Here is a 25553-nt window from a genome sequence, read left to right as displayed (position 1 = left end):
AATGGAATTTCTGTTCTGTCCCTGCTGCCGCCTCTAGAACCTGCAAAGCCCGTGAATGGATTCTAGGATGTCGCCGTCTCCCAGTGTAGACTCTCTCAGGCTGGCACAAGATGCCTCCTTGTTTCCTATTATCCGGATACCAAGACCCCAAATCCTTCTCTCTAGACACTTGTTTCCGCTGTCAAACAGGTAACCAGTGCAGCTACATTGCAGGGCGGTTCTATGTCTTTGTGTATTTCTGCTTTGCACTAGGTAAACAATGCGTATATGATTTGTATAGTGGCAATTCAGGAATATTTTAAGTCCACGTTCATGGGGAGGATATTATTTTTGTGCAGAAATGTGCTTTTTAGGCAAAGAAGAGAAGGATATATAGGATATGGGTTGTTTAAAGGTGTATTCCTATCTATAGAATATACCATATGTGCCTGGGTCTGACCTGGGACCTTCATCTATCCCGAGAGCTGTCCCCATATACAGCTGTAAGTGAATAGAAGGGCCTGAATGGATATAATTCCATAACACAATGGATTTAATTCTATGACCTCCATATGCCTTAATCATGGGACATATGGAAAGGGCCAAGCCTATCTATCTATCTATCTATCTATCTATCTATCTATCTATCTATCTATCTATCTATCTATCTATCTCTCTATCGGATACTCGTTCAATAGTGATAAAAAAGATCTAAGACTTTTTACCCAAAATGGACTGACCCACCCAAAAATGATCTAGTGGGTCCATATTCTTCTCTCTTAAGGCTCGCCACGTTATTTGCAGTTTTTCACGAATCTATAATTTCACCAGTTTATTACTTAGATCTTTCTCCTATATGTTATATGATAACAATGCAGATTCCAATGCACATGAACTTGTTGTACCGTATATAGTTTACTGGCGTGAATGTCTACCAGTCTGACGCTGGATAAGAAGCTTGTATTCCAATGTTTGTGCAGTACTAGGATGGATGGCGCCCCCATTGTGATGAGTGCATAACATGAAGGGATCAAGTAGCAAGTGAAGCCTCAGTAGACTTCTATTGGCCTGTGCACTAGGGGTTAAGTTGAGAATGAGTGCATGCTCGGATGATCATGTAAGAGGCACTTGTGTTGATGTCAGGGTAACCTGGCACATTACGTGTTTATCAGGACAGTGCAGGAGGTACGTTGGATTCTGTGTCTTTATAGGAGGTATATGGCGTAGGACTAGTGGCCTACTATGACGGAGGATGTACAAGGTCTGTTAGCTATTATAGATCTGCGCTAGTACACATATATACAGGACAGGCAAAATGCACTGAGGCCTACAAGTATCTGCGGCGGTTCTAGATCTATATAGCAGGGTTGGCATACCACCACCAGAGGATAATACATTATATGGCACCTTGATTTATAATGACTAATTTGATACATGTATTTGCCCCTGTGATGTCACCACAGATTCCCTTTCTGGATGTGTCTTGTGATGTCACAGCTATATAAGCGACTGAACTCTAAGTGTGATGTCACAGCTGCTACTTGATAGAAACGTACCCATGATATGTGATTGATTTTATGAGGCAAGCTCCTGTCCGATAAGCTTCTATAACATCACAAAAGGGTTTCAGGTTGTTAAGCTGTCATGATTCATTAGCTTATTAGCTTGAAACCAATTGGTGACATCACCAGAGTGTTTTTATCAAGTAACTTCTGTGACATCACATCTGTTTCATTCACAAAATATCACAGCAGGTTTCCTGACAAAGCCCCACTGTGATGTCATAGCAGCATACCTGACTGAAACCTAGTGGTGATGTCACATGAACAGAGGCAGCTATTTGCCTATGTTGTTGTTGTTTCCTTACGGTGTTTTCTCATCTCAGAGTTTCACCCGATCTCCTGTCTCCTCTCCCCACCACTTCCTGCTTTCAGTGACAAGCTGGTGGGTGGGCTTCTCCTCTGTGATGTACAGCTGAGGCCAGCAGTGCGCTCCTGAGACTGTGCTGGTTTTAAAACGGTGTGCCATTTTTTTCTGGATTTGCATCGAGAGAAAACGGAGGTGCCGATCAAATTGTAGACCGGTGCCTGTGGGCAGCAGGATGATGGCAATATGGCACTTTACACGACTGAAACTGCACTCCACAGTGGCAAGGGTGTAGCTTTTCTAGATGCCCCTCATGTAACCACCACCCTCTTCAAGACACTTGGAGTCTTTCTCTGGTGTAGAAAGGACACCTGTGACATGTGGCTTCTCCCTGTAGTCTTGTCTTTACTGCAGCAGATGGTTCTGGTACACCAGATCTTTAACATAGTTACCCTACCACCTCAATGTGTCTGCTAACTCTGCTGTTGTGGGGGACACCCTGGCCGTCGCCACAGAATTCATACTCCTGCTTGCCACACATTTGTTACAGGTGCACTTATTCTCTGAACCAACTGGAATTGCCTTGTTGTTATGGCCCACTTAGCTCAGAAGAGCTTGCAAGATGTTTCTCCCTGAAATTTCTTCCTGCTATCTCCAAGACATCTCCCTCCCCAAAGCTCTGGAACAGATCCTTTAAATAGCTGGCCATATTCCACTTGGGTAGCCTGAGCAAAGCTTGATATCAGCGTGTCAAATCACTTCTGCATTGCAACTCATTGTCACAATGGTGGGGGTTCACACCCAGCACCCCCATTGATCATTTCTAATTGATACGCAGAGAATGGCGCAGGAAGCAGCCAGCACTGTTCTCTTTGTAGTGCCCAGACCAGGGTATTGCTGATCAGCTTCTGTTACTTGAATGGGTGCTAAGCTGCAGTAACTCCGTTTGGCCACTACACAGAGAACAGTGCTGTCTGCTTCCTGCTCCATTCTCTGTGTATCGGCAGCTGACAGTGGCTCATCAATGGCGGAGTTGAGTGTGAGGACCCACCAATCTGATATTGATGGGTCTTAAATATTTTTAGCCTGAGCCTTCAAAGCAATATCACACATGCAGATGTCAATGCATTAAGTTTAAATATGGGAATACCCCTTTAAGATACAGAGCTTTATCCATGTGTACCATACAGTATACAGAACTGGGTCAGTGAGGACTATGACGCAACTATGAACCGCCATACAATGCTGACTGGTTCCGCATGATACACACAAAGCAGTTATTCATACATGTCACAATTTACGTTAACTCTCCGATGATCAGTCCTGAAACTGAATGGCCGTATTATTACTAATATAGAAACTGTCAGTGAGAGATAAGGAGGCGACAAAGCTCCTTATTGTGTCTGATACAAATTGCATGTTTCCTGGAGCTTACTAAGCCTATACTGACCGCCATGTTACATCATACGTAGCGCCATTGTACAGTATTATAATCGCTTTCTTATATATTAAATCGCCCTGCCCTTAATCCTACATTTTACGCCAGTTTCTAGTGTGATAAAAGTGTAGTGGGGCAACACGGTGGGTCACTGGTTAGCACTGGAGTCCTGGGTTCGAATCCTGCCAAAGACAACATCTGCAAGGAGTTTGTATGTTCACCCCGTGTTTGTGTGGATTTCCTCCCGTACTCCAAAGACATACTGATCGGAAAAAATGTACATTGTGAGCCCTATATGGGCTAAAAGGGCGACAGCTAAGGATTCTAACCATGTTGCCGGTTTAATTTGCTTGACCCTGGTGACAGACTCCCTGGACTATGCACATGACCAAGCGAGCGTCCGAGTTGGGGGCTGAGTTTATCCCGGAATACAGTTGGATGACACCCTAGGTCAGAAATGGATTTTTTGGTTACCTGGGTGAGCAGAGTTGAGTTTCTATTAGTCATATGACTATATGGTTCTGTGGCAAGACGTGTGGAAGGGAAATCCCTTGTGGCATCTTGGAATTTCCTTCTTTGTAATGAGGAGGAAGCCCGGACTTCCTTATTTGTGTGTGCGGTGGCCAAGAATTGGAAGGGGCTTCTTATTGAGCTCCTCTTGTACATGTGGTATTCTACTATAGTTTGGGATTTCTTATTTATCTGCTAGTAATGGCTCCGCTTTGCAATGTACTAGTTCCTATATTGTAAGGGTATGTTCACATTTGAACAAATTTATTGCCATTGTTCTGCGAAGATATAGGATGAAAACAAAAAAATTAACAGAAGCGTCATATTTTGTTAAATGATGGGTGTATAAGGCCTCGTTCACACGGGGCATGGGACTGCATATTTTGTTCCTGATTCTGATGCCAGAAGCCGCGTAAGAATAGGACCAAAATGCGCCTGTCGCGGATTCCAACAGTCATGGCTTCCTGCTCCGGAGTATGCCCAAATGAATGGGCCTAGTCCGTAGGGTGCTGTCGCGAGGCGGACGCCGGGGCTGACTCAACTGCGGAATCCGCCTGAAGAAAGGGCAGCTCACTTCTTTTTTCCATGAACCGGAACATACTATTCATGGAAGAAAGGAAGCTAACGGTCTACTAGATCTCTATTGTGAGGGGGCGGATTCGGCATCAGATTCCGCCTCCTCTTGCCCCGTGTGAACAAGCCCTTAGAGTCCTGTCAGACCCACTGAGCATGAAGCCATAAGTATAATCCACATAATGGAACCTGCGGCGTAGCCTCAATGCAGATGTGAATAGAGCCTGACGAGATCTTTCCTTCCTTCAGTCCCTGGCTACTTGATAACTGAGTACGTTTTGTAGGTAATCAAGAAGTAGGGGAGCAGATGGAAGGTTTCTTGGGTTTTCAGCCCCATGTACATGAGCGTATGGGGATTTACTGGTAATCGTGTTGAACTGCGATACTAGACACAGTCTAAAGACAAGAGTGGTTCTGTTTTGTGGAGCATAATATACCGTGTGGGGTCATTATGCAGCATTGTATACCATGTAGAGCTATTGGGGAGCATTTTATACCGTGTGGGGTCATTGTGCAGCATTGTATACCATGTGGAGCCATTGTGGAGCATTATATACCATGTGGAGCATTATATGTGGAGTCATTGCGGAGCATTATATACCATGTGGGACCACTGTGGAGCATTATACTGAGGGTGGGGAGCTTGGGAGTATTATAATGAGAGGGTAGCACTAGGGAACATATATTTTACTGTCTGGGGCAACAGGACAAGAAACTGAAGGATACATTGGGGAGTAGAGAGGCCTACCAGTTTTTGCATTTATAGGGCAAAAATTCTTAATAGCAGCCCTGCTTGAGGTTCTTCATTGTAGAAAAAAAGATGGCTTAAGGATAACCTAATAACTGTGTATAAATACATAACTGGACAGTAGAGTGATCTTTCCAGTGATCTCTTTACACCTAGGTGTGTAAATGTGACAAGGGGCAAAAGGTTTTACACTTATAGACTATATATAGACATGGCTTCTTTAGGGTGTGTTCACATGGTGGAAAATCCAGGACATTGGCATTCTGTTGCAGCTTTCCACCGCTGATTAGTAGACCCTTACAGTAAGAGTATGTTCACACGGCACTTCCATCTTCTATTCCTACCCACTATCTAGCCATTGGTTTTACGCCGATACTCCTACTCGCTGAATAGGTTCAGATGGATGGCTGATCAGCGGAGTGGCTTGTGTTGTGAGTTCTGCGCCTGAACTAACCATGGAAACCATGAGAAGATGGAGAAGGAAACTTATTTCTTGTAACTGAATTGACTACACAGATTCAGGAAGGAAATTGGCGAGGATTTTGAAGCAGAATCTGAATCAAAATCGGTGCCAAATTTTTCAATGTGAACATACCGTAAGAGCGGTGAGACTATAGAACTCACGGTCACAGGATATTGTGATGGCTGATATACCTGTACAAGGTCAAGAGGCGGAACATGAAGATCCTGGACCAACTATAATGTATAGTCTATAATACTGATCTCCGCCTATTGGTAAGAGACACCTTGACGTGAGTGTTCCCCCAAGATACACCCTTGTTAAGAGGGGCCATAAAGTAAAACTATAGGGTAAAACAATTGGAATTTAGTATTTAGGGATGGGATGTTATAGTATAGGAAAAACTCATTTCTAGTACAAGGTGTAATCTTTTGAGCAGATTTATTAAGACTGGCGTTTCGTAGTGCGGTCTTGATCCCCCTGGGCGCCAGTGTGTAGATGCGCTAGATTTTAAGCATATCTCCTGCAGAAGGGCAAATCTGTTGACAATAATATAGTAGTAATGGAAGAATAACTTGTATACATAACTAAATATATTCTGTAAATCCGATTGTGTATATAGAAGGAAGAATCCTCATTACTTGTCATCGCTACCCTGATGTCCTTCTCGCTCTCACGGCTGTCCTTGTCTCCCGCAGCCTGCAGACTTGCCAGTACAACATGAACCAGCCCCAATCCAGTTCCTGCTGCCGGAAAAACTCTGACCCTCTTTCCATGAATGACTTCTGGTTAGAGGTGGAAAATATCAAACAGATGCGGGGCTCTGATGGGGAGGAAAGCAGTTCCTCTGAACCCAGCACCCCAGAAGGTAAGTGACCCTGAGCCCCATCTGTCCTCAGGGATCTGAAAGTGCTATCACTTATCTTTCCACAACTTCTACTTTGGGTGCAGAGAGAATATCTATCCGTATTCCCTACTGAGGTATACGGATGTCAGAGAGCAGTGTCTCGCACTCAGACTGGACACACAATGGACCACTTAAACAGGACTTGTCTTCATGAGTGAAGCCCTCTAGAAATCTAGAACGCATACGGTTCACGGTTGCAAATAAGAGATGCAAAGGGATGTAACCTTCAACTCTATGTAAACTTATGGCCATCTGATTTTTGTATCGGTTAAAGAGGACCTTTCACCACCTGTACTTCTTAGTATCTGTTAATAGTCGCTGCTCCTCAGATTCCAGCACAGTTGGAATTTTCTCTCTAGCCCCCACCATTCCTGAGTAACAATCGCAGTTGGTTTTGGTGCCTGATGTGCTATTTAAGCTCTGTAATGTCAGCTGGGCGGTGTCAGGCAGGGGGCGTGACTCAGAGCTCCAATCAGAGGCAGCCAGTGTCAGAGCTCAGAGTCACACCCCTTGCCTGCTCCTGCCTGACACCGCCCTCCTGACAGTACAGAGATTAAATAGCATATCGGGCACCAAAACTAACAGCATTGATTGCTCAGGAATGGTGAGGGATAGAGAAAAAATTCAACGGTGCCAGAATCTGCGCAGCAGCCGCTATTAATCAATGTAAAGTGCTGGACTTGTTTGAGGTGGTGAAAGTTCTTCTTTTAAATGGATGTAAATAAATGTGATTTGAAAAGAGCGTTAAATCTGCATTGAGCTGGGGGAACACAGTGTGAACAAGCTGCAGAATTTCCTAGCAAATGTTTTCCTACAAACAGCTACAGCAAAACCATTTCCAAAATTGGGTGTTTTTTGCTGCAACTCACTGGCAGCTCTGTCTACAGACCTCAAGTAGCTGTCAACTGTGCATTGCAACTGTCGATTATGAACCAGGAGGCTCAGGATGAACTGTATCTTAAGTCCTGCTCTGATACAAGTGTGTTTACTATCCCCCTCCCATAAATACCTGATCATGGGGTCCAACCAAAAATGGTTATAGAAACAGTTTTTCACAGCTGTATGTATCCACAGTGTCGGCATCTTAACCTATATTAAAGGCCTGTATATACGGCTGTACGAGGCGCACATACTTACTTAATATATCGTATCCGTTGCTACATTCTTATGATAATCGGCAAGCTGTCATCTGGCCAGATCAGCAGTCTAATTTATCAACAGCTGGAAATGGCCGTGGCCGCCAAGCCCTGTTTTTGACAGGCACCTTTAAATTGAATGTAGATATCTTTATCTGCGTCTCCTTACCTCCAGGTCAGTGCGGCTGTAAATACATTACTGAGTGAGTCACAAATTCTTTCAGAGAAAGAATGTAGCAAATACGTGCAACATACCAACAATTACATGTCTTTTATGTAAAAAGGCCAAAGTAAGACCAAACAAGTTGAGGCCTGCAGTACACAGTTTTCCCACTAGATGTCGCTATCATCTACTCCGTACTATATAGCAGTTTCATTGCATCGTTTATATAGAAATAATATATATTTTTTAATTTATTCTGAATCTTAAGTATTGTCAGTGACACTAGGTTTACACCTGCGTTCGGGTTTCTATTCTTCAGGTCCGCTTGGGGACCTGAAAAACGGAAACTTAATCCATTTCAAGAGCGGTTATCCGCAGAAACCTGCAGACCCCATAGACTATAATGGGGTCCATCAGGTTTTTGCTCACCTAGGACTTTTCTCTCTGCATTGTTAAAGTGGAGTGGGGAACGTAAAACACTGAACAGAAACCGGGTTCAGGTGTGAACCTTGTCTTACTGAAATCCAGGAGACTCCTTTCCTATAGTGAACATGAAGCTAGACTTGGTATTGTAGCCTTGGCAATGAATACTTGTCAAATAGAAGAGAAGAAATCTTTGGTCCTATAACCCATTGTCTGTATTCAATAGGTTTTATGATCACAGCACGCACTGATATATAATTTTTGGTTGCCACCAAAGTCACTTTTTTCCCCCTTTACTTTAGAGGGAGAAGCAGAAGAGGATTGGCTGCAGGACATCGGCCTCTCCCCTCTTATCGATGACCAAAATCCTACAGAAGACAACGTCCTAATCTTATCGACCCTTACGCGGACGCAGACCGCAGCTGTACAGCGCCGCCTCGACAGCTATAGCCAATCACTCCGAAAACGTTCCAAACCAGTGCGTGATGTCAGAGATGTGTTCAACAGAGCTAGCAAAGCCGTGAGTATCTGGAACAGTTATAGTTTCGGCTATATATGTGCTATTAACCCCTTCCCAATGCAGCCACTTTTAAATTTAACATTTAAATTTTTTAAAACTTTTTTTAACTTTCCAAAAATCTAGCTGTCTGGTCAATTCTGTACTATATACTGCCATTCAACTGTATTGCAGTATATTGTAAGGTCTTTTCACTTCTATTAGTGGCAGTCTATAATAGAAATATAGCCTAGACAAACCTGGGAGCCCTTAATAGGCTCTTGGCTGTCAAGGAAATGGATGGCTACCCCTGGAATTCGTTCCTGGGGATGACTATCCTCTTCAACATAAAGGTGCCCACATGAATCAGGTCCTTGGTCACACTTAACCAAGGCATTGGAAAGGTTGATTCCCATGATCAGAGAAGACTCAGAATGTGGGAATTGCTGCCTGGTCTCCGCTGTATAAAACAGCAGAGACCCAGTAGCCAGGATGCCTGCTCAGCTCCTGACCGGACGCCATATTTAAATGTCTGCAGTACTATTACGATGGATGTCAGGAAGGGGTTAAATTTCCCGTCTTCTGTTTAAAACCAAAAATTCCTAATAAATACACTATTACCTGGCATCATACTGAGGTCTCAAAGGAATGTTTCTTGCATAAATGAAACTTAATTTTGCAATTTTCTTATACTGTAGGGAGAGGTGAACACTATGGGGTGGGGATCATGTCAAATAGTTGTATCTCTGGTTTTATACCACCGAGAACAGTGCTTTGGTGTCCTATAAAAGCCAGGGTTGGGAATGTGAGTTCTGTCTGTAGCATGAGCTATTGACCTGAGACCTCTCCAGGTTAGTCTTAGCTACAACTGAGATCTTGGAAGCCAATATGACACCAGAACCAGTGTTCTACGTGATATAAAACTGGAGATACAATTATTTGACGTCGCCCCTCCCCCCACCCATCGCCAGCCTCCGAAGTATACTGAACATCAGGGATTGCTAAAATCTCAAGTCAATGAGGTCTATTGAGCTTTAGTTGTGTCCGTCATGGAACAAATCCTCTGCGTTTCTATGCAGTTCATTAGTAGTGCTATTAATTACTTTATAATTAATTTTTCCCTTTCTGTTTAATCTCTTCTCACATAGAACCTTGTTGTGGAGGAAAATGGAACAGAAGAAAGGAATGGAACGGAGACAAATGGTTTCACAGAGGACACAAAGAAATGTAAGCATAAATCCCTCTGTTATACAGGTACATCCAGATAAGGGAATTGTATGGGTATTGAGTTCTTAGGTGTCGAAGTTTCTTTTCATTCCACCTTTGGTGCTGGTGAAGAATTTTTATTGAATTAATTCCTCCCTTTTACTTTTAAAGCTCCTTCAGGCATACACAGAGGCTCCGGAGGATTGAATGTCTTCAATATGGATGTAGCTTATTCAGAACAAGCAGCATTTGGTCTCAATGAAAATTGCAAAACGACCTGGCAACCAGAATCTTTACTTGTAAGTTTCTTTATTAAAGGGAATTTGTCTCCAGTATTGGCTCCCTCACTATTAAGTATCAAACTTTGCTGAATGGTTCCTAAAGAATTATGGTGCATTGCTATGTAAAGAGTTAATTCCTAAGCATAGCTTTTGCTTGATTTCAGTGAGCTCTATGTAATGCTTAATTTCTCCAGTGGTGGCGATGTAGAGGACTTGAACACAGTAGAATTTCCAGTTACGGCAGGGATGGGTAACCTTATGGAGGTGTAAACCTAAGGGATGGTCTTGGGGACACTGTGTGTAAGTCATTGGGGTGTTACCAGCGTCTTAACCCCCCCCCCCCCCCAAACATCTAGTATCTACAGGATACCATGCTGCACATGTAGACTTGCTATCAAAATACACAATAATTACATCCAACGTTTCATGGTGAAATGTTTTCTACAATTGAAGTTATTTTTCCTTATCTTCTCTGTTCAGCCCAGACCACCATGAATGTTTCTTCCAACTATGACTCTAGGTCTTTGCTGGGTTTTCTTTGCAGACATCTTAGGATCTTCTGTATCTTCTCAGCACAAGCTTAATTTTCTGATGGCCCAAATGAGTCCTCCTGCTACTTCTAATATTGTACTTATCAGTCTGCCCAGTTACCCCACATAAGGTGCTGTAGAGATAACGGTATCATAACTATTGTCACCCCCAAAATGATCATCTACAAAAAGTGACCCAAAAATCATAGGGCCACGCATACTTCCCCCTCAAAATTGTTAGCAGACAGATAATACTGCCACAAACTGTCTGCAGATAATGTCCCTGATAGCAATTTAACTTTATCTGAGCCCTCAGGATGGGCAAAAAGTTGAAACTGGTGGTTAGTAGAGCTAGATGAACCTCCCAAGATTTGCTTTCTGTTGGGTGTTTCAGGTCGAACAAATTCTGTAAAAACCACATATTAGATTGGCTTAAAACAGTGTAGAACACTTAGGTTCCTAGGAGCCCTGACAGTATTCTACACTATGTTTTATAGATAGGTTCCTAGGAGCCCTGACAGTGTTCTACACTATGTTTTATAGATAGGTCCCTAGGAGCCCTGACAGTGTTATACACTATGTTTTATAGATAGGTTCCTAGGAGCCCTGACAGTGTTATATACTATGTTTTATAGATAGGTTCCTAGGAGCCCTGACGGTGTTCTACACTATGTTATATAGATGGGTTTCGAGAAACCCTACCTATAAAACATAGTATATAACACTGTCAGGGCTCCTAGGAACCTATCTATAAAACATAGTATATAACACTGTCAGGGCTCCTAGGAACCTATCTATAAAACATAGTATATAACACTGTCAGGGCTCCTAGGAACCGATCTATAAAACATAGTGTAGAACACCGTCAGGGCTCCTAGGAACCTATCTATAAAACATAGTGTATAACACTGTCAGGGCTCCTAGGAACCTATCTATAACATAGTGTAGAACACACTTAAGGGCTCCTAGGAACCAATCTACTTAATTTCTAGTTCCCTAAGGAAATTACAGCCAAAGTTATATCCATTTGAAAGTGACATTTATTGTACTCCTTCATACTCGCCTTCCGTTACCTCTTTTGGGCTTCTTTCCTGAATCAAGCACTCTCTTGGTGACATCCAGCGCTCTTTTGTGTCATCATCGGCCGAGGGCTCACTACTGAGGCCTGCGAGGAGGTCCAAAAGAGGTACTGGAAGCGGAATAAGAATGTTGTTTTTTTTTCCCCATCTCCCTATTATACTCTGGGGTTTGATGCTACTAAACACACTAAGGGTTGATTGGGGTAGTACACCACTTGACCCTCAAGCTCACTTGCTAAGTGGAGGACTTGTAAGACCATTGAAGTGAGGATTGATTTATCACTTTGGGGGTTTATCGTCATCAAAGCTTTTCTTCCCACCATGACCTGGTTATGTGCCTTACCTTTCTATTGCATTTCTTGTGTCTGCAGCATTTTCAGATACAAAAGGGAAGGCTTGGTGTCACAAGGGTGTCCAACTTGTCCTCTCTTGACATGAAGCAGGTGCCTCCACTTGCTCTCATTGAGCTGACTGCACTTTGCGATGTCTTAGAATTGGATCTAAAGAGGAATAAAGCTCCCAAGCGCCGGCCGACAGGTTAGTGCTCACCTGAACTCTCATGTCTTCTTCTTTCACATACACAGTAGTCTATATTGAACCCCCTTAGGCTGGATTCACATTGTGTTTTTCCTAAAAATTTAAGGAGTATTTGTCTGTGGAATCCGTGGTAGAACACCTGAGGATTTTTCTGCCATGGTTTCCATTAGGTTTGCATGCATTGATCATAGTCTTCAATGGGATTGATGAATGTGGCCGTGAGCTGTGGTTTCAGAGGAAATGTTTAAATTGGAAGCTGCGGCGAGATATGGTAGGATGCTTCTTTTTTTCAGCATATTTGGCTTGATTTATACTGGAGCTTTGAGGCATCAAAATCTGGTACAAAAAGCCCCAATCTGCCCCCTATCATTGACCATGTCCTATATCACTGTGGCTTCAAGCCGACATGCTAGACCACACACTGGTCAATCCCATTGAGGCAAATCAGCAGGCGCAAACCCAATGGAAACTATGGCAAAAGCACCTACCCCGGAATCTACAGTTAAAATACTTAGCAGATTCTTTCCAAAAACAGCGTGAACTTGGCCTTGGATGTCTAGTACGTTGGTTCTGAGGAATTTCATGACCATAATCTATACGCTGGCTCCATAACTTTTCCTATTGTCTCTTCTAGAGAGCCGGTTATTTGGAGTATCTCTCAACACTCTACTGGAACAAGATCGAAAACTTATTAACAACACGCAGGTCCCGCTCATACTACAGGCAGTAAGTATTTGGATTAGATTTTTATGATTTTTGCTCTTATTAATTTGTACAATCTTCCACTTGTTCGGGCTGCAGTATGTTCTCCAGAGCTGTTCTTCCCTCTTTGATTTGGCACACAAAGTTGCTAACCAAAACCAAGTTGGAGCTCCAGATACAAGTGTAGACCTCCCTCTTGTCTCCTCTCATCCCTATTTTTTGGCATTGGGTTTATTAAACCCATTATGAAGCTACTGTGCCTACTTTGACTAGTGCACTAGACTCTACTATACATGAGTGATAACGCCCACATGACCGCCCAGTTGTACATCTTTAAATCTAGATATGCAAGTTTCTCTATGTGATTTGCCTAGGTGCTGCCTATAAGAGACCCTTACATGTATTGTAAAGGGTACCGATTACTGTAGCATAGGATAAAGTTTCATCTGGGTGCTGAGACCCCCACCAATTGCCAAAACGAAGCACAGTTCTCTTCAGAGATTGGTGCACTCCCTGTACGGAGGTGAAATCTGCAATGGATAGATTGATGGACTGTAGTTGGCAATAGGACAATCTTCTCAATTTTGGTGCATGAGGCTCCCCATCATCGTATTGGATTGCTTGTATAATCTGCTTCATGTTATGAGGGCATCGTATGGTTCATTCATAACTATTTTTGTATATTTTTCTGCAGATTCTGAACTGTCTAGAAAAGAATGGTCTGGAGCTTCAGGGCATCTTAAGGATCTGCGGCTCACAGGCTCGGATGAAGGTAATAAACATTCCTGGTACTAGAATAGGGTGCACCGATCTGGCAGGAGATCTCGGTAGACCCCCTGCTCTTCTGGTGGTATTTTCAAGTTTAATCCACTCTACCAATTATTGTTTCTGGGGTAGTGCACTAATCACAAACCAATTCCATACAGTATACTGTATGTCTATCAGGATGTGTTCATACAGGTTTATGCAGGCTTATTTTGAGGCCCTGGATAGAGGGTTTTTTGAGTTCTCGATCTCTGGAACCTCCACCACTGCAGTCATGATGTATTGTTTTATCCTCTACACTTTTTGTGACTTGCAGTACAGCCCGATCAAGTGAATAGGGTTGGCTTCAGAGCATGTACAGCGCCAAAATGGAGGACAAACCTTAGAAGGGGCAGCACACTGTGGGATCTTCATTCTCATCACTGGTGTAAGCTCCAGTGTTCAAGTCCCCATTGATCATAAGGTTATGTAATATTATAGTGATAGTCCAACACTTAATAAGATGGGAATAAAATTAACTGTCCACAGTATATGCCGGCATTTAGTATACATGTTAATATAGAACGATCTAGGGATACTTTGACATTATTATTCAAGGGATTCTATCATCACCGTGTTACACGGTACATTAGAACATACCTATGTTATGTAGGTCATGTTTGTAGATTTGGAGATAAGCAACTCTGAAGTTTTATGCAAATGAGGAAGTTAGAGCGTTGGGGGCGGGCCTTAAACATCCTGGAACACTGCTCCTGCCACTGAGACCACTACCATCTCCCCTCTGTACCACCCTGTATGGGGTAAGTTGATCCTCCCCATTATTATTGAGGCAGTTGGTGCACTGGGAGTGGGCCTTCAACATCCAGTAGCACTGCTCCTGCCACTGAGGCCATTTCCATCTCCTTTATGCACCACCTTGTGCCGGGCAAATTGATCCTCCCCATTATTATTTGAGCATCTTGGTGCTCCCGGGACTGAAGGCCCGCCCCCAGTGCACCAACTGCATCATTTGCATAAAACTTAAAATTTTGTTTTTTCTCCAAATCTACATAAATGACATCCATATCAGAGGTATGTTATTTATTACCATAATGTGCTCTGTTGTGGTGGTGGCTGATGAATATGCTTGCGGAGGAGATTGACTATCTTTAATGGAAACAATTATTGAGCAGTACTATGGATCCCAATGACCTTTATAATGGAGTCATTCGGGGTTTAGTCAGAGGGTATGTCCCTATTTCTTTTTTTTATTCTTCTTCTCTCTTGTGGTAATCTTCCCCCTCCAGTATTTATTATAGGAATTGATTCTTTGGACATATTAATGTTTATTACTAGGGTTGAGCGATCAGGATCGGATCCCGATCGGCGATCGAGCAAATATCGGGATCGGCTGGAAAATAATCGAAAATTGGATTTTAAAGGGATTCTCCCATTAAACTACCTTTTTTTTCTAATGAACACGTCGGAATAGCCTTAAGAAAGGCTATTCGTCTCCTACCTTTAGACGTGGTCTCCGCCGCGCCGTTCCGTAGAAATACCGGTTTTAACCAGTATGCAAATGAGCTCTCCGCAGCAATGAGGGCGGGCCCCAGCGCTGAAAGGCCGTTGAGCGCATCCCCATTGCTGCCTGAGAGCTCTTTCCTGCGCCGCCTCCTTGTTCTGCAGCAACTCCGCCTCTTCTGGCTTCTCTTTCTCTTGTAGTTCTATACAGGAGCATAGAGAGGCCACCCCAAAATGGCCACCGGCCGGCTCCTGTATTGAACTGCGGCCATTTTTGGGAAGCCACTCTTGCAGTTCAATACAGGAGCCGGCCTGTATAGAACTACAAGAGCAAGAGAAGCCAGAAGAGGCGGAGTTGCTGCAGAAGAAGGAGGCGGCGCAGGAAAGAGCTCTCGGGCAGCAATGGGGACGCGCTCATCGATGTTTCAGCGCTGGGGCCCGCCCTCATTGCTGCGGAGAGCTCATTTGCATACCGGTTAAAACCGGTATTTCTACGGAACGGCGCGGCGGAGACCACGTCTAAAGGTAGGAGACGAATAGCCTTTCTTAAGGCTATTCCGACGTGTTCATTAGAAAAAAAGGTAGTTTAATGGTATGATCCCTTTTAAAATCGATCCTGAAATCTCAAGATCAACCCTATTTATTACACTTTATTGCTATCTTGTTTTTATGAGCTGTTGGGTGAGACTTCTGTCATATTGAGATGATAAATTAATATGGAAATGTGCTTTTTGTTTGTGACAATTTTTCTGTTTTTGTTTTTTGATACTTCAATATTGATCTTGAAGCCGTGCTGTGTGTTTAGCAGTGCCCGCCTGTTATTAATGTGCATGTCTTCAATATGGCGCCATATGGAGACAGCATATGGTGTTAGAGAGTCTGGAGCTCCATAGTACAGAACTATAGGGACTCCTTGTTCTCCTGTACAGGGATCAGGCTCGTGACTCCACCGTGTACATGAGGCTTAGGGGAACAGATTTGCTTTCAAGACCTTTAATGTTGATTCCATATAATATTATATCTTTGTTTCTGAAGTGTTATGTTATTTTAGTCCCTACAGCAGCGTCTGGAGAGAAACTTCTATGCCGGCCTCTTCTCCTGGGATGAGGTTAATCCACATGATGCAGCTGGACTCCTAAAGCTCTTCCTCCGTGAGCTGCCGACCCCATTGCTTACGGCTGAATATCTGCCTGCCTTCGCTGCCGTACAGAGTGAGTACTTCTTCTAGAGTCCGTATTAGGCAGTGGCGCCCAATGCTTGACATGTGGATTGTAGCAACAACTAGAAAACCAGCGGGGCCACCCTTTATATGGCCGGTGATATCAGGGGTCACCCAAAAATCTTAAGCGGTATCTGTAATGGACAATAAACAGCTCCCTCTGTCTGTGTCCCATTGTAAACAATATGATGGACACTTTCTGTCATGTATATTTAATGTTGTAGTCTGCAGGACTTTTTCTTCCATAATGTTTTTTTACATTGAAATGAATGGAGTCAGACACCCGATGGAGAGTATTCCCTCTATATCAGTCATTTTATGTCCATTGCTCTTCTCCTGTGATGGAGAGAGTAATAGTAGTATGAACTGTTCTCTCCCATGTATAGACCTCTATATTGGTCATGGCCGTAGCCCGATACACTCGTGCTATGGAGCCATTGTCACTGAGGCTGTTGGGAACATGGCTGACCCATCTTGTTACCACACGGGTTATTATAAGTCATTTATTTCCGGTTGGAGCTTTCACGATTGTGGTCAGAGGCCAAGAAATCGAGGTGCGATCTCCAGTAGATCACTCAAAGCACTCCAGCCGGAAGTGAACTATGTCATTTATTACCTGACATGAATGCAGGAATATTACACAAATATAAAATGGCACCAAAAGACTTCGGCCTATACCATGTCTGGAATTTAATCCATATTACACAACACATACTTTATATGCAGAAACTTCCAGACAACCTATCCTCATCATTGTGCAATGGGAGAACTGGTTTATCTTGTATATAATCCCTATATTCTATGTGCTGGTTACATCATGGCGCTTTACTATGTTTTATATCATTCTATTATACAGAGATCACGGATTTAAAACAACGGCTCCAAGCTCTGAACTTGCTTATCTTGGTCCTTCCAGAGGCGAATCGCAACACCTTAAAGGTACCATTATTTTTTGTGCCTGATCTGATTACCCGCTGCATTAGGGGTTAAAGTCCATATAATTACTGTTTTTATAACAATATGATTACGATTTTCTTGGCCAGCCATTATTAAAATACTAAAAAAAAAAAAAAAAAAAAAGTCTTTGGTGCAGGGACATGTGCTTGATTTTCCAAAGTGGGGTCATTGGTAAATGGGAGGGTGTTCCCCATACAATATAATGCTCTCTTCATGCTCCTACACAGTATATAATCACCTAAGTGTGCACAAACACAGCATAATGCCCCTACATTGTATAATGCCCCATGTATAGTGTAATGCCCCACTGTGTATTGCCCCCATGCCCTGCATGGTATAATGCCCCTACATTGTATAATGTCCCCTTCTACTGCTCCCATACACAGTATAATGCCTCACTGTAGATCCTACGCTGTATAATGCCTCCAGCCCCTGCATCGTATAATGCCCCCTACATTGTATAATGTGCCCTTCTAATGCTTCTGAGCACAGTATAATGCTCCACTGTAGCCCCTATACTGTATATTGTCCCTATCCCTGCATCGTATAATGCCCCCTACATTGTATAATGTGCCCGTCTAATGCTTCCTGGCACAGTATACTGCTCCACTGTGGCCCCTATACTGTATATTGTCCCTATCCCTGCATGGTATAATGCCCCCTACATTGTATAATATCCCCTTTAGTGCTCCTTTGCATCGTATAATGTCCCAATCTAGCCCTGTACATTATATAGCCCCTAGCCCAGCCCCCACACATTATAATGCCGCCTACATTGTATAATATCCCCTTTAGTGCTCACATGTACAGTATATAGCCCCTATACTGTATAATGCCCCCACACAGGACCTCCTTCTTTACTCCTGGCATCTGTGCACACTAGGAGGAGTGGGGAGTCATAAGTACTGATCGCCATAACCTCTGCTCAGGCTATCCTCCAAAAACCGCAAAGCCCCTATCAATGGGTTGTCCTTGCTTTTGTAGCTCAGATACATTCACTTCAATTTGCCTGAGCTGCAATACCAGACAGAAACTATGGGCAGAGGTAGCGCTGTTTTTGGAACAAAGTAGCAATCCAAATATAGAGTATAACAGGGCTCAGTAAAAACTATAACGTGGCCAATTCTATCTCTGATATATCTTAGTAACCGTCTATTCAAGCACTATATGCCACTCTTGTTGTATGCCCCTTGTTAGTAACCATATTGTCTTACACCCCTGTTTTGTAGGCATTGCTGGAATTCCTCCATAAAGTGGCATCTCATGAAAAAAGTAACCTCATGTCGTTGTGGAACGTGGCCACCATCATGGCACCTAACCTTTTTCTGTATCGAGGGAGCAATGGCAAGAGCCATGAAGGTGGAGAGAAACAGCAGGCAGAGGGGGTGGCGGGCCTGGTCATGGCCATGGTGCATTACCAAGACCTGCTATGGACGGTGAGTTCCTAGTAGTGGTTTAATGTATACTCTTATTAACGGCTAGACCTGTAATATAGACTTTCATCTATATCAAGTGGGGTGCCATATAGGACCTTAAAAACCATACAAGACACTCCATGCTTGAAGGTAACTCAAGACATATGACCCCATGAAAATATAATCCATGGTCACTGACTGCCTACCGCAGGTTAACAAGGGATGGATCCAACGGGGAGGAGGTTTCTATATGTGACATCAGGCGTATTTGTGCCCAGTTCCAAGATAACACCAGGTAGTATTATTTTATGGTGTCTGTAACTACTATTTTAGAATTGTATTATTGTTTGGGTACTACGCGGCAGTATTGTCTTTCCGAGCCCCTAATATCTATGACCCATCCTTAGGTCCACAACATCAGATCAGTGGCACAGTATGGTGGTATTACTTGGGCAGCAATGGGACAAATTGTCTAAAAATTGGCACTAGGCAGCTATTTTTCTCGTTGTCCCAAACTTTTTGTTATAAATGTTGATCGAAGTTTGCAGTCGCCTTGAACTCCATCTCAATGGGGAATGTGGATGTTAGTGAAGTTGAGACATCTTGAAATCAACGAAGAGACACAGAGAGAGAGAGAGCGCTGGATGCCACAAGGAGGCCCAAAAGAGATGAGGGGTTGAAAATGAGTGGTTTTTATTTTTTTACACCTCCCTTGGGCCTCCACCTATTATACTATGGGGTCCGAAGAGACCCTAGAGGATAATAAATTCTCTACTGGTTCTTTCCAATCTTGTTCGACTGAAATGAGTCTTGGGACGTTTGCCCATTGCTAGTCAAAATATTTTTACGTTGAAAATGCTATGTTTTAGTACGTGGTGTTCATTTTGGTGTTGCATTTCGGCTACTTTTTAGGTTCCCACCTTCTTGCTGTCCCAGGTTCGTAAGCTGAATGAGAACAGCAGTAAGAGATTCAATGAACGGCGCCTACTGAATTTTCTTCGCAAAATGAACTTTGACAAGGACAAACCAGAGAAGAATAGCACAGAGGTGTGTAACTGTCTAAGGGGCCTGGCAGGGGTGCTTACCATAGTTTACCCTTAGGGTCCATTCACACGGAGTAACGTGCCACGTGACCTGGCACGTATATGGCGTGTCAGATTTTGAGTGCCTTAAAAGCTCCCATTGATTTCAATGGGAGCCTGGATCGTATACGCCGCATTATTTTGCAGCCGTGATTTTGCGGCTGGTGTGAATGGACCCTTCTAGTGAAATTTTATATACTTGTTATACTGGCCTGGTATAATTGGATTATTACAATGTATATTGTTAGAGATTTGCCATGTTGTAAATCCCAAATCCCTGCATAACCATCCTTCCATTGTCCTCTAACTACCCAAATTTCTGAGTAGATAACCTGGCTAATTAGGGTACACTGACATCAGAAATCAGGACAGCTTATAGGGGTTGTCCGACATTAAAAAGTCCCATCATGAGTTAATAATGGGGTCCTGCATCACATATGTAAATTGAGTGAGCGTTGAACTTGAGATTGAATAGAGCGACACCCCCAGCCATCAGATGGTTAAATTGTGCTTGAATTTTCATGAAAAGTTGAAATGCAGGTACAGTCTTGCTGGATAGTCTGTTCTATGACTGTGTAAGTCTTCAGATATGGTGTCCTATCCATTTTTCTGCTGCTATTAATCACATTATGGCTGAAACTCCTTTTACCTTTTGTTATGGTCTGGGGATCTCTGACCATGGACTGGCCCCTGACTGATGACTTCTCAGACAGGTTAAAGAAAAAACATACCAAAAACCAGAAGTATGAGCAGTTTGGAACGCTAGTGTGGATACTCCTATACCCTGCCTTTCACAACTAGAAGTAGCCGTGGGCCCAACTAACTAGCCTGAGTGGGCGCGGGCACAGCTGGAGAGATAACTAACCTAGTAGAGAAACAGAAACCCCTGACTAGTTTCACATTTATGAAGGAGAAGCAGATACAGAAACAGCCCCCCCCCCCAGAGGTCCGACTGGACGTGGTGAATATGAGGGAATATGAAGTATAGGGTAGCAAATAAATGTGAAACACAGGAAACCTGAACTAAAGCAAAGGGACCGGATGAACAGAACTTAGTATCACACACAAAAAAACTTTACAAAAAATCCAAACCTCCAAACAGCCAAAATAACCAAGGGTTCACTGCACCCCGAACACTATGTCTGGAGATGGAGCTCAATACTCAGCCAAATCTGGATAGTGTGAACAGGCAGCAAGGACTGGATAGGCCAGGGCTCAGATGCAGGTGATATTGCAGACTTCAGGCAGACAGACCATGTCCGGGACCAGGCACTGAAGAATTAAGACCGGCATCAGACAACATGCCCAGCGGATCTAAATAGGAAGGGCAGGTCTCAGAACCGCCCACAGTCTGTCATAGCCCCCAGCACTGCAGAGGACTTAACCCCTTCAGAGGCCAAGACACACCAGGTACTGATCCACAAGGCAACTCCTCATGTGATCCATGCTTGAGTGCTACTGCAGAAACAGCATGACTAGTGTGAACACTCCGCTGCAGCGCATCAGGTGATTCACGGGCCGAATACCGCCCGCACACTCCACGCCTGAACCTAACAGGCCGAGAGTGCAAAGATGGGGTCGTAACACCTTTGTGTCTCAGACTGTAGGCATGTACAATAAGGAGCAGTCTGCCCCCTCCTTCTTTATCCATTACTGGTACCTTTCTGCCAGTCTGTCAGGAGTAACTGTATAATAGCAAACAATTAGCTGAGAAAAGCCCAAGTGACCATAAAATAGGAGACACAGTAACACTAGATTATAAATATAGTGCAAATACAACCAGCCAAGAAGCTAAAATCCATGAATAGGAAACCATCTATGAGCAGGGTAACCAAAGTTGCTTGCTGTCTCTGAATAGTATTCAGACAAGCAACCAGAAATATACACCAGCACACAGAAGACTGTCATTACATTGTGTCTTTTGCACACAGTCACAGTTTGTAGCCATGTTTGTGCAGGCTGTGAGGAGAATCGGCCCCTCTTCTCTCCATTGACTGTGAATAGAGAAAAGGACTGTCCAATACACTCACTGTCTTTCCATCTTGCCTATATCTGGCATCTATGGAAGGACGACTTTGGTGGAGAACAAATTTGAAGTTCCTGCCACTAGGTGTCGCCCTTAGCTAGACGGGTTGATTGGGCAAAAATAAGCAACTTTGTTCATTGCAGTCCATTACATTTTGTAATATTAGTTACAAAAAGTTAGTGCTCATTTAACATCTATCTTGTGCATAGCTGTTAAGATGTTGTGGGACCAAACCTTGAAGGGAACCTGTCACTTCTATTTGGGACATTAAACCACCAATTGGTCTCTATGGTTTGGTGGGTTCTATGGTTTATTTGGATTCTACACATAAATACAAAAAATCGTGATCCATCCTCTTTAACCCTTGTGTGACTTTGAAGTTCAAAAATTCTCATACAATAAAAATGTAGTAATTTCCCGTTTCCTCCTAATTTTCAGCCTTACAAACAAGTGAAGATACGGGCCTCCGTTTTTGTGAAGGACTCTTTGGCTATTCAACTGAATGAGGGCACACAAGCAGCAGATGTCCTAAAGAAATTCCAGGAGCATGTGAACCATCGCAACTGGCAAATGGTCAGCAGCATGGGCCTCATCAAATGGTACAAGCCTTGTATATACCTACCATCTATAAAGCTGTATACTACATTGTTGGACACATGGTGGTTACTATGAATGGTCATGCCCTTTAAGAAAATTAAGCTTTGTAATTCTTTAAAAATACATTTCCCATTTTTACATTACATCCTCTAATAACCTCCATGTGTGTGTGCTCTGCACCCAATTTAGGATGTCTATGTATGAGATTGCTGTGATGGCGCCACATGGGCAGCCATCATAGTGCTGCATAAACGTTATATTAACATCTCACAGAAGAAGTAAAACATGCCGGCTCTTCTACAACCCCTTTGATCTGGACATTGATGGATCATGAGCCTCTGTTGTTGATAAAAAGTGACTTGATCACAGGGTGTCCTGCTTCTGCAGTCCCTGCTATGTGGAGAATCTCACAGCAAGTGTGCAATCTTCCTGCAGTGCCTCCGCAGGGACAATGAAGAATTGCATGTTTCTGTGATTCAATCAATTTCCTGTTTGTGTAATGAATAGACTTGTAGGGTCCATCAGTGGCGCTCTTTATGGTCTACAAGTAAGGGCTAACAAATGTTGGGCTTGTACAAGAGTCTCACTTTCTTGACTCCTCACATACACACAGTCATAATTTTCTCAGGATTCTCTTTTCCATGGGACCAATTTTTTTTGAATTTTTTTTTTTTCTGTGCTTTATTTTTATTGATATTTACCTGGCTGACTGAACTATTTTTTAATTTTATCTTTCAGTAATAATTCCTTTACGTTTTCAAATCTGGATCTTTATGAAGTTGGGGGAAATATTGGTAAGTATTTTTTTTTTAATTTACACCATATTTTTGATAGCTATAGAATTGATATTGTTACTCTGAACTATCAATATTGTCTCCTATCTAGCTCCAGTTTACACTGTTTTTTGTTGTTGTTCTTTTTAATGTAGATTGTGAGCCCCACATAGAGCTCACAATGTACATTTTTTTTTTCAATGGGATGGACCTGGACAATGGGATGGAAATCCAAGCAAACACGGGGAGAACATACAAACTCCTTGCAGATGTGTGTGTGTGTGTTTTTTTTTTTTTTTTTTCCCCCTTTGCGGGATTTGAACACCAGGACACCAGCGCTGCAAGGCTGCAGTGCTAACCACTGAGCCACCGTGTGGCCCCTCAGTTTACACTGTTGTTAGGCTTAGGCCAGGTTAACATCTGCGTTCGGTTTTACATTCGGGGAGGTGCTTGGGGACCCCCGAACGGAAACCTAATTTACATAAAAAAAGCAGTTACCTTAGGAAACCCATGGACCCCATAGACTATAATGGGGTCCGTGTGGTTTCTGTTCGGTTTCCATCCTGTGTTGTGTGAATAGTGTCTAAGGCTACAAGCACAGAAATGCGCTGGGCCCTAGGTAAACTGGCACGAATGATATACGAGTACCATCTGTGACCTCCAAAGACCCATTCTTTTGCTTCAGTAAACCAGTCCACCAAAGCAGACCAGTATAGGACCTGTACAGAGCTGTGTCCTGGCTCACGGTCCCCCCCCATAGACCAGCCCATGATAATACATGGGTATTGGTATGTGTATGGGGCCATTACAATTTAACGGGTGAGCATGCTAGCCAAGAACAACACAGCCAGCACACTAACCAAGCACACTCTTGTGTGTTTGGAGCCTTAGGCTAGGTTCATATCTGTGTGGGGCCCTGCACACAGGACATTTCTCTCCACTGGTTATGATATAAAAATGTCGGACACCCGACGGACCCCATTACAGTCTATGGAGTCCAGGAGTAACTGTGTTTTAGCAGTCCGGCTCTCCGTTGTTCAGGTCCCCGTGCACAGATGTGAAGGTAGCCTTAGCCAGATACAAATAAAAGAGGATGGGAAAAGGGAACAAATGCGTTTCCTATGACCGCAGCCTTTGCGGGACTGTCAGATAAGCCATATAGCCTGTCTGCAGATTGCACCAATATCCACTAACTAAATTTATGGCTAACTTTAGTGGACTCACGATTTTCTGCACCGTATTTATCTTGTCGGTGGTATATGCTACCAAAAAAGAATCCCAACTGGATCATTTTTAGTAATTTTTAGCAAAACTGCAGCATGTGACTATCCCCTTACTGGAGCATCTTAAAATGTAACCATTGTCTATCTCCCTAGGCGAACACTGCCTGGATCCCGATACCTACTTACTGGACTTGTACAATGCCAACCCTAATGGAGAATGGGTGATAAAACCGAGCCCGCCAACGACCCCTACTTTATAGGGACCAGTTATTGCATTGCAGATAGTAATGGCATTGCAGAGCCCTGGAGATTTGGAGCCCCTGCTTCACGAGACATGGAGTCTGATCTGGCTGGGTGCTAGGTAGACTGCCACAATGGCTGTAAATAGAGACTTCCTGGAACAAGTCAATGTCGCGTTCCTAGGATGTGCGATCATGGGATTGTGTACGTGACCGTATCATGAATATCAACCGTGACAGATACTTCGGAAATTGCCACATGGTTTTTAAGTGGAAGTGTTTAATCTTAAATCTAAAATGTGAATAGTTTAATGGGGATCAATGCAATGGTGTAGTTGCATGACTTCACCACCAGAGGGCACCTTCCTCTCTTTTGTATTTTGTACACAGTTTTTCCCCGGTTCTGTCCCCTCCTGTATTGTACAATGATGTTTGTGCGTTCTGTATGTTGATACCGAGCTAGCCTCTATTATTTTTTTACGTCAGTTTTTGTTACATCTGTATTTAATATACAATAATTAATTAAAACATGAAGTTAATGAGTGTTTATAAAAAAAATGGACTTTCTTTTCTTCACATTTCTATTATTATATTTTTTTTTTCTTCTGCACATTGCCTCTATATTCTATGCATACATGCGGGTTGGTGCCCGTGTGTAGATCACTAGGACAGGCAGCTGTATGCGCCGCGGTGAAATGACTGTAATTATGGAATCAGCCGGGG

At 43.2% G+C, this 25553-nt stretch overlaps 1 protein-coding gene across 1 annotated transcript; it reads left to right on the top strand.

Moving 5' to 3' along the window:
- On the top strand, positions 1-25305 carry ARHGAP40 (Rho GTPase activating protein 40). Its single transcript, XM_075277550.1, has 15 exons — positions 1-189; positions 6273-6442; positions 8506-8723; positions 9848-9926; positions 10077-10204; positions 12167-12332; positions 12967-13058; positions 13729-13806; positions 16351-16510; positions 17375-17457; positions 18705-18911; positions 19803-19937; positions 22437-22597; positions 23334-23389; positions 24745-25305. The coding sequence occupies exons 1-15, from the start codon at positions 56-58 to the stop codon at positions 24849-24851; spliced, it is 1974 nt and encodes a 657-aa protein (XP_075133651.1). The 5' UTR covers positions 1-55; the 3' UTR covers positions 24852-25305.
- Positions 25306-25553: the final 248 nt, after the last annotated feature.

The sequence above is a fragment of the Leptodactylus fuscus genome, chromosome 6 (assembly GCF_031893055.1).
Source record: "Leptodactylus fuscus isolate aLepFus1 chromosome 6, aLepFus1.hap2, whole genome shotgun sequence".
Lineage (NCBI taxonomy): Eukaryota > Metazoa > Chordata > Amphibia > Anura > Leptodactylidae > Leptodactylus > Leptodactylus fuscus.
This window is presented reverse-complemented; position numbering and strand designations above follow the sequence as displayed.

Coding starts and splice junctions, on each gene's coding strand:
- ARHGAP40 (XM_075277550.1), top strand. CDS start 56: ATGGATTCTAGGATGTCGCCGTCTCCCAGTGTAGACTCTCTCAGGCTG. Junction 12,333..12,966: donor TCCCAAGCGCCGGCCGACAG/GTTAGTGCTCAC, acceptor TGTCTCTTCTAG/AGAGCCGGTTATTTGGAGTA. Junction 23,390..24,744: donor TGAAGTTGGGGGAAATATTG/GTAAGTATTTTT, acceptor CTATCTCCCTAG/GCGAACACTGCCTGGATCCC.